Source organism: Herpailurus yagouaroundi, unplaced genomic scaffold (assembly GCF_014898765.1).
Source record: "Herpailurus yagouaroundi ecotype Mexico unplaced genomic scaffold, PumYag 141, whole genome shotgun sequence".
In the NCBI taxonomy this organism is placed as follows: Eukaryota; Metazoa; Chordata; class Mammalia; order Carnivora; family Felidae; genus Herpailurus; species Herpailurus yagouaroundi.
In genome coordinates this window covers 44,932,750-44,945,499 of record NW_024412396.1, presented here as the reverse complement: position 1 = coordinate 44,945,499, position 12,750 = coordinate 44,932,750, and the positions used below count along the sequence as shown (strand labels likewise).

The window sequence follows — 12,750 nt, the reverse complement described above, 5'->3', positions numbered from 1 at the left end:
AACAGAAGCAGGGGCACCTGGGTGGCTCAGTTGGTTAAGCATCCGACTTCAGGTCAGGTCATGAACTCACGGCTTGTGAGTTTGAGCTCTGCATTGGGCTCTGGGCTGACAGCTCAGAGCCCACAGCCTTCTTTGGATTCTGTCTCTTTTTCTGCCCCTCGTCCCCCCTCAAATATAAATACACGTAGAAAATTTTTTTAAAAATTGAAGGAACAGGAAGAAAGACCAGTGTATCTGGGTCTCACAAACAAGGGGAGAACGTTATGAATGGAATCACTGAGGTCACCAGCAGCTGATGATCTAAGATACTATAGACCATGATAAGGACTTTGTATTTATTCCAATTACAGGGGTGTGATGGGACTCAGATTGCATTTTTAAAAAAAATTTTTTAACGTTTTTATTTATTTTTGAGACAGGGAGAGACAGAGCATGAACAGGGGAGGGTCAGAGAGAGGGAGACACAGAATCTGAAACAGGCTCCAGGCTCTGAGCTGTCAGCACAGAGCCCGACGTGGGGCTCGAACTCACGGACCGTGAGATCATGACCTGAGCCGAAGTCGGCCGCTTAACTGACTGAGCCACGCAGGCACCCCCAGATTGCATTTTTAATGGACAATCCTGGGTTGTTATGGGGTTAGGAATTGAAGGAAGCAGCAAAGGCAGGGATCTCTCTTAGGAGGCTATTACCAAGTTCAAGGGAGAGGCAATGTTGTTTTGCTCTAGGTCTTGGTAGCAGAGGGAAAGATGGTGGCAGATGTATTAGGGTTGAGGTGGGGTCGAGAGGGAAGGGTGAGGAAAAGGAAGGGATCAGGGGTGATCCCAGGTTTGGATAGATGATGTTGCTGTTGACTGAAATGAGGAAGAACACGCCTGGAAAGAGAACTCAAGACCTGGCTGGTGATTCTCACTCAGTTTAAATGTTCTTGTGACTTCATTTGGGTTGGGCAGAACTGAGAGCTTACTTGGTTTTCTAGAGCTGGAAGGGATTTCTTATGCTTCCAGGCAAGGTAACACCTTAACTCCAAACAGATGTGATGCCTTCCCCGTGACTGATCTGAGTGAGGGAGTCTCACACCCCGTCTCCTCCCCTCACTACACCCTCCAGCCAGTGGCCCCAGCCAGCTACCCTCACTTCCTTATGCCACCACTAATGTCTGTCCTCACTGCCCTGTCTTCCACTGAGTTGTCGATGGCATCTCTTATTCTATTTATCCGTTCACTAAAAATCACAAGCACAATGTCTTATGACATGTGGCCTGTCCAGCCCAGAGCTTGTTGCTGACAAGGCCACAATTTGAAAAATGTGAGTCAGTATCTATGCTCTCACCCTTAACATTACAAGCCCCTCTAAGAGCTCATTTGGGGTCCATCATCCTGTATTAGCCAGTCCTTTCTTGACCTGACTTCTGTTTCCAGCCTGTACCATGTCTTGGGTCACCAGTTCTATGTATTGATTTCCCCTTATTTTCTGCCTTAATGATTGGAGATATAATACTTTCAGACGCCAAATTGGGGTCATATTACTTTTAAGGAATAACAGTTGCTATTTAGTAAACACTAAGGATCATGCACCCCACCAAGCACTTCACATGCGTTATCGGGGAGGGAGGGAGGGGAAAGTGGGTGATGGGCATTCAGGAGGGCACCTGTTGGGATGAGCACTGGGTGTTGTATGGAAACCAGTTTGACAATAAATTTCATATTAAAAAAAAAAAAAAGAACGCTCTGAAGTAGATATTCGTACTCTGCTTTACGTATGAGACTTGAAGAGCCTTAGCAAGTTGTCCAAGGTCACCCAGCTAGTGAGAATTGGAGGCTGGATTTGATCTCAGGTCCTCATCTCTAATACCAGTGCCGCTGCTCTCAAGGAAGAAAGGCCAAAGAGGCCTCTCAGAGCTTGAACGTTCATGCTTTCTGTGGTGGCTAGCCAGGATTGTATGGGATAGGGATGGGTGTGGGTTTGGAGTCTTTGATTTTGAAACAGTGGGCTGGCGGGGGCCAGGATGTATTAGTAACTGCTATTAATTCACTTCAGGAACGACAGACCTACATTTGTTTCTGTAGGATCCACAATGTGACAGAGGAAGCTCTGTAGACATCCAGCACTCTTAACAGTGACTCAGGAAAGCTTGGGAGAGCAGAGAGGTTGTCCCAAGTCAGAGTATAAAGATACTCCTACTTTATATGAAAATAAAGGCAGGTGCTGAAGGCCTCAGCCTCCTCAACAAAGGGCAGGCCTCGGGCCCCCCCAAGTCTGAGAGAGCGCATGCCCAGGGGCTCCTGTGTGCATCCCTTCATCCCGCTGCTGAGGGGAGACTCAGCTGCATGTGCGCCCCTCCACCAGTGTCCCATACCCTCTGCGAAAGGCCTCAGGTGGAGTCTGGTCCTGAAATGTCCCCATTATTAAGCAAAGGTTGAGAGAGGCCCAGGTCCATCTTTGTTTTTAAAGCTTTTAGTAATAGAAAAAGAAAGAAAGAAAGAAAGAAAGAAAGAAAGAAAGAAAGAAAGAAAGAAAGAAAGAAAGAGGGAAAGAAGGAAGGAAGGAAGGAAGGAAGGAAGGAAGGGGGAGGGAGAGAAAAGAAAAGAGAAAAATGCAAATCAGGACTACTAAAATTGGCTTATATTTTTCAATGTTTAAATTAATGAAACATCTTTTAACATAAAAACAATATAATTGTGTTAGTCACAAAATCACTGTAGGATTTATAAGGCAGCCGTGATTCGGAGCGTCCTAGAGTTAATGTGATCCAGTCAGCGCACCCCTGGGGCGGCAGCGTTCATTTGCAGGTAGCCTTGTAGTTTCTACCCCCAGTTATGAATTACCAGAATGCGTGACTTGAGCCACATGGCCCTCCTGGCTTCCCCGTGGTAGTCACTGCCACAGAGAAAGGGAAAAGTCCTTCTATTTCCAGGCAAGACTCCCACAGGCCATCGTGCCCCCCCATCCGTGCCCCTTCTATAACATGAGCCTTTCAGAGCAACACCTGCTCATTTCAAAAGTCAAAAACTTAAAAAAAAAAAAAAATTCTCTCTTGTCCTCAAAGCAAGAGGGCTAAGGAAACAAACACTACAGAGGACCTAAGTGCTTGAGCTGTGATATATCTTTAATTCAGTGCTCTGACGACTGCCCTGGGATGCTGTAAGCATTATTTAACCTGTTTGTATATCAGTTACGTTATTTGTCCAGGGTTATGTGGCATATCTCAGATTAGAACCCAAAACTTTTGACTTTCCAGTCTTCGAGTCTGACCATGCCACGAAGCCACACAAAGCCTAAGAGGAGCCCAGTGAACCTGGAAGGGGGCCTGGGGCAGCCCCTCTCCTCTGTGCCCTCGTGGTGTTGGGGACACACTTTGACCTTTCTGGATCTTTTCACTGTTTTCATTCTCTTCCTGTTCCTTCTCCCAGCTGGCCGGCCCCCCACTGTGCTCCTTGCTTATGATACTTATTTTTCCATCCACAGCAAAACAATTCACATCAAGGTAATTGATGATGAGGCGTATGAGAAAAACAAGAATTACTTCATTGAGATGATGGGCCCCCGCATGGTGGATATGAGTTTTCAGAAAGGTGTAGTACCCTGTCCTCCACACTAACGTTAACATTCTTCTCTTCCCTCCTCTTCTGGTTCTTCCTGTCTCCAATCCGTTTGTCTTCTCTTCCCCTTTCTTCTACCTCTCTGGTTCACGTTCCTTTGTTTTCTTTCTTGTTCTCTCTTTTCCTTTCTTTCCACCTCTCCCTCTCCTCTCTCTGATCCTAGCTGTGTCCTAACACCTGCCAGCCTGTCACATGGTATCCATAAGAAGGATGTTCAAGAGTCGGTGGTAGTTTTTGTGGGATGGGGAAATGGATATGGGGGAAAACAGAGAGTGGGGAGAGAGAGAGAGAAAGTCAGCCAGAGCCCAGAGTATTATATGTGCGGCTCTCTGCTTCTCCTGGATGGCTTTATATATGGGAAAGAAAAAGACCATATAGCACAGCACCAGCAGGAGGGCAGCACTTGAGAAACTGGCCCAGATGCTCAGCACAGATGTCCATGGGCAGACATTGAGAATCAATGTATTTGGACTTGGGTTCTAGTTGTGGTTCATCCCATTCCCCAAAGCAGCCCTTAGGAGCCATCCTTTTCACCATAGTCCTTTTGTCAAGGTGTGTTTCTCTGTCTGACCTTGATTGAGCTGAAAGTACAGGTTTGAGCTCCAGGTCTAGGTCGCAGGCCTACCTGTTGGACTCTGTTTTCCCTGCAAAGAGCATCCAGGTATGGTGGCAGACGAGCTAGAATAGTGGGAGAGGGGATTCTGACTTGAGTGGAAGCTTTCCCAAAAGATCACAGGATTTCTCAGAGTAGATGGAGCCTTTGACTTCAATGTAAATGACCACACACATATCCCGGACTTCCAATGGGCAGGTCAGAACATCCTCTTCTGGACAGACCATCTATGTAGAGGGGAGCGGCCAGTATTCGGGGAAGCATTCCTTCCCTGGCAGGGCCATCAATCGTGTCCCTCCAGGCCGTGCCCTTGGTCATAGAGCACCCCATTTCCAACCCACAGCAGAGTCCCTGCAGGAGAAAAACTGCCAGGCTCCTATTTCTTAGACAGCCCGAGGTTCCCATATCTAGAGCTTAGAGAGAGGTTCCTAGAAAATTCTTCTTGTTAGTTATTTAGCTTTGTCTTTTGTCTACTCAGCAAGGTATGCAAAGGTGTCCCCAAATAGTACCAAAAAGGGTGACCGAAAGTGTACTTGTGAAACACACACACACAAAACACAAACACACACCAAATCTTGTGTTCAACAAACCATCTCAGATCAGTCTACCACTTTATAGATGGCAAAGCTGAGCACGTCTTCAGAATGGAACGGGAACATCAGAGGCTCTGATTAGACATCTTAGGTTATTGTTTGTTAGCACCTCTTTGCCCTTTAGAGAGCATTTAGGTCCCAGGCCAAAAACAAAGCAAGCAGAAAAGAAAAATCATGGCTCACTACTGAGGCCCGCCAACCCCACTGTGGTTCCATGAAGGACCAAGATGGCGATGATCCAGGCCCCATAGCAACTTCTCCCATGACAGCAGGGCTGAACCAGCGTCATGCCAGTCTTCGGAGGGGAGTGATTTTCAAGGAAACTTTGCTTCCCTGAATGATTTGTTTTTAAAAGACAACATGCTTTGTTGAGATAACCCAGAAATGAATCGGAACCTCCATCACCTTTTCCCCCAGAACCCAGATAATCAGCATTTAAGGAAGCCAGCCTTGGGACATATCACCCTATGTGATAGAAGTATAAAGGTGATTTAGAATTTGATGACTTCTATCATTTTCTTTACATTTTCCCAGGAGGGCATCAGCCATAAATATTAAAACAGTCCTATATCATATTGTAGTTAATACATACTTATTTTAGTTCCCATCACTGAAGCCCTGAGGTAAAGAATGACAAAGATAATAGAATTCTGCCTTCCTTTCTCTCTCTCGCTGTCTCTCTCTCTCTCGTTTCCCTTCCTCATAAATACTTTAAAATTTTCTTTATGAGGCTCACATAAGAAGTGAGTATAGACACAAGGAAGGAAAACGAGACCCCAGCTAGGCACTGTTGACACATTTCCTGTTGTAGAAAAATCATTTCCAATGGGCCGGTAATTTACCTGCTTCCCAAAGAAATGCCAGTTACCATGTGACACCCAATGGAATGCGCTGCCTGACTCACCTCCTACTAACTATCAGCAGGATCTAAACTGACTCCTTCCCACCATCACCCCCTTTGTCCTTCCCCTTTCCCTCCTGTCCCCCTGGAACCCTTCCTTTGCCCACTTTTCCTTGTCCCCTGGCTCCCTTTCCTTCATACCCAGAAGGACAACTACGACCAAGGAGACAAGAAAAGCTGAGACCATTTTTTTTTATATGAGAAATGTACAATCCACCATAGTCCTGTCAAATGCCACCATGGCGGGACTGGGCTGCATGTACCAGGAGTGATGGGGAATGATTTTAAAGGCTGTGCTCCAAATGACAAACCAACCTACCGACCCAGTCGACACACTCTCTCTCTTGTTGTCCCTACAGGAAAACCATAAGGGTTAAAATAGTAGATGAGGAGGAATACGAAAGGCAAGAGAATTTCTTCATTGTCCTTGGTGAACCGAAATGGATGGAACGTGGAATATCAGGTGTGAGATTCTTTAAAAAACAAAACAAAATAAAACGACAACAACAAAAAGAAAGATAAAAAAAATTTAACTGAAAAGCAACAGCAGCAAAAAGCAACTCTATTTTTCTCCCCCCATTTTCTTCCCTTTTCCTTTTTCCTCTTTTTGACCAATGGACTTTTTTATTCTTTTCCCTCCTGTATTCTCGCTCTCACCCTGTTTCGGTGTCATCTCTGCCTTCTTAGCCTTAGCTGATTACCAAGTCCTCCTTTCCCACCTTCTGGACAGCGCTGCAGCCTGAACTCCTCATTACCCTACTGAGTTACTTCCTTCCGCCTTGTGCTCCAATGATCTGATCACCACTGTCCCCTGCACTCTCCCCCACAGCCCCCACACATACATGTAACCTGTAAATGTGGAAACTCCTTGGTGGGTGGGGAGGAGAAGAAAAAGAAAGGAATGTGATGCCATGCATGTCTGTGCCCCTTCCCTGCCTTCTTCCCCTCCCACCCCTTACCCTCGAGCCTGGATTGAACGGGGAAGGGTCTGGGCTGGGGGCTGGGGCCCATGTTGCAATGATGCTTTGACAGTTTTCTGCTGCATTCCCCAACCTTCCTTGAGTGCTTGGCAGGTTATTCACTTGCAGAGGGGTTCATAGGCCCCTCTGCCCTTCATGGAGGTAAGTGTTTTATCTGACTATTTCACAGTTGGGGAGACCATGGTATGAAAGGGTATACCAATTGTCAGAGCCCACAGCTTCTGAGACCTCTCTGAGAGACAGCTGGCTTCTGAGGTGGTCATACAATCTGGAGTCCTGAACTATTCTTCCTCCACTTGATATCCATCCCGTCTCATTCCACCTCTATTCCTAGCCCAAGGTAGAGAACTTTATTTAGACTACTTGAGGACAGTGCAATCCCTAAAGCAGAAAATTGAGAGTCTGCAAAAAGAAGGAAGTAATTCCAGGTATGGGAATCTCCCCAGCCAGAGGGCCTCGGAAAAGGAATGACATTGAGCAGGCCTAGAGTGTTGACTCAATGGGTTTTCTAATAGAAGGGCCTCTAAATGGTGTAGTTGGTGTTGATCCCTGAGAAGCAAGACGGCCCACAGGAGTCTGCCTTTGCTTGGCATCTGCAAATAGGCATGTCACCCAGATCCCAAGATAACCCTCATCCCACACCAGAGAAGTGGCCTCATCTCCTCTCTTCCTCAAGACATGCATCTTGGAATACCTGCTAGGGCTCCATTACTCAGGGACTGGTTATGTTGCAACCAAGGAAGATGTAAGGAAAGATTTCCTCCCTTGAAGAAAATGATTGGAAACCACTACTTCAGAAGTGTTGGAGGAATCTATGTGGGGATGGAAAAGGGTGCTCTTGGAAAATACCAAGGGAAGGACTTTCACACTCCCCTTCAGAAGAGGTATGCTTCTGGGACCCTCATGGAAGATGGAACAGTGAGACCCACTTGTTTTTCAAAAAAGAATGATTATTCTTCAGTTACTTAATATTCACATGACAGAGAGCAGCATAAAGCCTTTCATTCAAGGACAGTTGCTAAGAAATCCAGCAACTGTACTCCTGAAGGCTATCGACAGGTATGATTGATCAGTTTTCACTGTCTTCTGGGGACTCTCTCTGCAAATCTGACCAGTTCTATGTCCACCCAGGTCTGGATATGCCTAGTGTTCTAGAGACAAAAGCCATCTCCATCTTCCATTACTCATCTTCCCCTCGCCACCTGATAAGATGTCGCCATGAACCTGGCTTCCAGAGTGCAGGAAAAAAAAAATCTCTAGTTCCATTGCTTAGATTATGTTCCTGCTGATCCTCCAGTTACTACCACTGAGAATATTCTCAGAAATCGTCTCAACACCTGCCCTACCTCATTCCCACCTCCCTTGTATCCATTGTAAACTAGCTTAATCAATTTCCACAGTCTCTGCTACTTAGGTGCAAATGAAAGCAGCACAAATGATCAGGGTAGCTGGAAAGAAGGCAGTGGCTCCAGACAAGAAGAATGGGTTACAAGTCCACCCATGACTTTATTCCACCATTAAAGAGGCTTTTCTTTTCTGCCTCCCCAATAAACCCTGATCAACAGCAGGACAGAGAGTGACCCAAGATACACCTTGTGCTCTTCAAGAGACTCAGCCAAATGCAAAAATGCCTTTGTCTACTCTCCATTTGAGACTCTCCCACCACTCCCACCCCCTTTTCTGAACTGGGCTTTTTGTCCAACGAGATGTCAGCAAAGGCTTAGTGGAGCTTAGTCCTGGAGAGGGAGTAGGTGAGCAGGCAGGTATCCTCCAGATCTTCCCGGTGACCAAGATGCCAAAATGGAAGATGCCAATAGGAAATATGTGCATTTCCAGACGTGGTCTCTTGTCTAATTTCAGTTTCTTCAGATTTTCCCATATTTTGGCATTAGACCATAAGGTAAAAGGTCATACAACTTGATTGTCTAGACTCAGAATCAAATGAAAACCCATCCTGATTTTCAGAATTCCCTGGTGTTCTCAGGGTGAGAAGCTGTACAGTAGAAATTGCTTTTCATTATCACTGCTGCATGGGAGAGTCTCAGGCATTCAGAACAGCATAGACTTTGCATGGTCAAAATGACAATTGCATTACAAAAAAAAAAAAAAAAGCCTGTATTTGAAATAGCAGATTCTATTCTTGGCAAACAAAACAGACTTGAGAGGTGAAATTAAATGCTCTAGACGAGCTTAGAGGAGGGGAAAAGGGAGGATGAATAGGAAACACGGTTGCCCTGGCATAGAGTAAACACCCGAGTCAAGAAGTAGGCATCTGAGATCAACACTGAGCAGCATGGTCAAGGCTGTTGGGCCTGGACACTGAAAGCCTCATGTGGAAAGGATAGCATTCTCCCCCAGTCATAGGGCCTGTTCGTGCCCCCTCTTACCACATCAATGGGCTCACCCTGACAAGCTGCCCAGATGCTTCCAATTACTCACAGAACTATGCTATTTCCTGTATGTCCCTGGGGTATGTGAGCAGGGATAAATGATGCTCACCTGACCCTGGGGATCAATACAGGGGAAAGTTCAGCTGCAGATTCTCTCATCAGCAGCAGCAGGAAAAACACCCTGGAGGTATTATGTCACTCAGAATTGGCCTATCTGGATCTTGCTGACCCATCTATAACTGCTAAATGGAAAGTCTCAAATCATGTAGACAATGACCAGAGAGTAGTACAACTCTAGCTGACTGCAAGCCCTCTCACTGTGGTAGAGATGAGCCTGGTGTTGGGAGGGACATCTGAGTGAAAACCAGGGCATCAGGGACCTTTTTGGAAGAGCTACCCCTTGTCTTGCCAACATGGGTACACTAATGTGTTCAGGTTTCTGGTTTCCACTGGAACTTGGGGGCCAGGAGAGGCTCTTCCATGCAGATCCATAGAAAGGGCAGAATGAACAAGCTTTCTTGCTATCTATCTATCTATCTATCTGTCATCCTTCTATCTATCTCAATATAGCAAGGAGATTCACTCATCAATTACTCCCTTGGACTTCCATATGGGAGAAAGCAGAAAGTCGACCTGTTGGCCCTGTTTATGTACTGTAGAGATTCTTGATCCACATGTGTCTTCAGTGGTTGCAACTGTGCGATGATGGATCATAGACCTGAGTTGCCTTCCTAAAGATTTTTAGAGGAAACAATTCAGACACCACCCCCACTCCTTCCTCAGCACCATCAGTCACCAGCTGTACCAAGACTATGTGGTAGGATGTGCCCAGACTTTTATTTGATAAGAGCTAGGGAGTGTGGGGCTGTGCTAAGACACCAATGAGATGAAAATGTGGTATGTCACAATAATTTTTTAACATAAGTACAGTCCAGGGGCTAGGGATGCCCTGCGTTAGGTACGTCTAACCCAGCTTCCCAGTCCATGTAGGGGCCTTGCTATTTGTCATCTTTCATCTACAAATAGCTTTCAGTATGACTCTGGTTTAGCCTGTCCTTTCTGGAACAAAAAGACCAGCATCCAGAGATGCAGCACCACTGGATCTATTACAATTGCCAAAATATGTGGCAAAAAACAAAGCTTTATTGAACACCTAGCTGCAGTGACTTTGCTGGGCACAGGTGATACAAATGGTAGGCGTCCATGGCCCTAACCTCTAGGCTGTATCTATAAAAAGATAAACCATTCAAAAAATACTCTGCAGAACTTAGCTTTTCACTAGGTCATTCTTTGAGGGGAACTCAAAAGTTCTGGCCAGTGTGGTAGCTAGGAAGCTATTTGTGGCCACGGAAATGTTACAGTCCCTGAGAAGCTAAGCATGATCTGATTATAAGGTTAGGGATAGAAGCCGTGGGACTGAGCACTGTTCACTATTTTATGCCACTGCCCACGCTGAACTCCTGTTCAAGGCCCAGGGTCATATTCTCCACTGACAAGCCAGCTACGCTGGCAAGGTTGCGACCTCTACAGTTTTCCTGGTAACTGGATTCTCATTCCTTCACAGATATGATATGACATGGTATATGATATGATATGGTATGATATGATAGCCTGATAACCTGATATGATAACCTGATTCCTTAGAAGATCATGAATGACCAACTCTGTCCCTGCTCCACTCAAATGGTCCTCCCATCCTCATTGCTTTTTCCCTAGTCCCCAAGAGTTACAGGGAAGGTCCGGGGGGAAAGTCAGGCTGCAGGGCTCTGGTGCTCAGCAGTCCCTCCAGTGGCTCATACCTCTTGCTGCTGCTGCTGTTGCGCATGCTCCAAATGCTGCCTTTTGCATGTGGCTGCAGAGCTCTCACCCACTAAGCTCACTGCTTTCCTTATACTGCTGCAACCACAAAGCCTGGGGACACTTTCAAGATGGGACCTTAATGCTCTTTCCTTTTCTTTCTTCCCCTTGTCTGGTATCCATTTGCAAACAGCGCTCCTGTTGTCTCCAGGTAAGAGGTGTCTTGCCCCATCTTTTCTACTTCTTGCCAGTGCCATTATTTAGTTTAAGACCAATGTCCTTTGATTTATTTAATAGGAACTGCGGGCTCGAGCTAACCTGACAAGTTCTCCTAAGGACTGAGAGGTTTATTTCCCTACTTGAAGTAATTGTGAGGAAGTTGACAATTCACTGAGCACCACTTTTGTCAGCGGATGTGGGTAAAGGCATAGCTGGTCTTCTCTAGGACCAGGAAGAGAGTTGAAACTTACCAAAGAGATAGTGGGTCAAGACTTCTGAGTCTTAATCATCTGTCATCTCATGTTGTGGGGCAGGAGCGGATAGGGTCATGATGGGATTCGAAAGAAAATACTCTGATCTTGAGGGAACCGGGGAAAAACAACCAGGAGCTGCTGTGAGAACATGAAACGCACTTTTTAAAGAATCTGGAATTTTACTGATCCTGGAGATGTTGCATCTCATTACAGCTGAGACCTAAATTGCTAGAACTTTGGTTCATTTGTCATTTACCCTTGAAGTCACAGGTGCCGTGAACAAGAAGAATTAGGATATGATGGGTGGTGGGGACAATTATCTGGCTGAAAATAGAAATCTTGGAGAATTTACTGTGGACATATTCGCATGCAGAATCTAGGTTCTGTTGTAGGACATACACCTTCTTTGAGAGCATGCTTGCATCAGTGGAATCCGATCATAAACAGCATCCAACTTCGCGAGCAGATAGACAAGCATTTCCAGCATATCAGTAATACTCTAACTCTCAGTATAGACAGCGTGAGCTATACCAGATGTCTGAATGTAAGTTAAGATAACATTTTAAATTTCATCAGTTCTTTGAGCATGCAAAAAAATTTTTAAGAGCATTTGAGAAGCAAAACAACTTACAGAATTCGCTAGTATTCAAAATTACATACAGGCTGCAGCCTGGTTTTGAGAAGGGGCAGTGTATATAGTTAAGGACATTTGCCTTCTTGGCAGCCTTATTCAAGAATAACAGTATAAATAGGGAAACCCCTACATTTTTACTTTCTGGAAAAAAAATGACTCTAGCTTCCTTGGCCACTTGCTTCCTCTCTAGACCAACAGGATAAGAACTACCTCTGACTCCATATTTTCCACTATTCCCCCAGGGTATTAATGCCATGGCATTGGGAGTTACTTCTCCACTTACCTTCTTGCCTAAGAAGGTGTTTGAGCTTCTTTGTTACAACTCTTGCTTCTATGCACCCCCACCGCCAACCACACACATACGCACACAACAAAGTTTGTGATTCAATTTAGTCTTTCCTGTACTTTTAACATATTTGTTAAAATACCAGTAGAAACTGAAATAGGAAAAGAAGGTGTCATTTTCTAGATCTTTCAGTCTGTAAACTTTTCATTTAGGAGCCCATGGTTAGACTTAAAATTCATGGTAAATCTCCAATTCTTGTTTCAATTTTCCTGGGTGGACAGGCAAACATGGTTAACAATGCCTGGTGGTGAAAGATGGAGAGTAGATACGCTTCGTTCTGAGCTACCCCGCCAAGCTCAGGAACCTGGGAGTGAGGGCATTAGTTACATCGCCCCATTTCTTCCTGAGGATGCCTATAGAGCATTCACAACATCTATTCTTGTCTGGCCTGGCAAGCTCTTTGTTCCTCCAATATTTGTTCGA

General features: G+C 45.4%; 1 protein-coding gene across 8 annotated transcripts in view; it reads left to right on the top strand.

The window, feature by feature from the left end:
* SLC8A3 (solute carrier family 8 member A3) overlaps positions 1-12,750 on the top strand; it is a 127,504-nt gene that overhangs the window by 104,077 nt on the left and 10,677 nt on the right. For 3 of the 8 annotated variants that reach the window (XM_040477545.1, XM_040477542.1, XM_040477540.1), the window contains exons 2-3: positions 3,467-3,573; positions 11,068-11,085. In XM_040477545.1, coding sequence (XP_040333479.1) covers positions 3,467-3,573; positions 11,068-11,085 — 125 coding nt within the window. Of the gene's footprint in view, positions 1-3,466; positions 3,574-6,066; positions 6,171-11,067; positions 11,086-12,750 lie in introns of those variants that run through there. The other 5 variants (XM_040477547.1, XM_040477541.1, XM_040477546.1 and 2 more) reach the window with 4 other exon arrangements.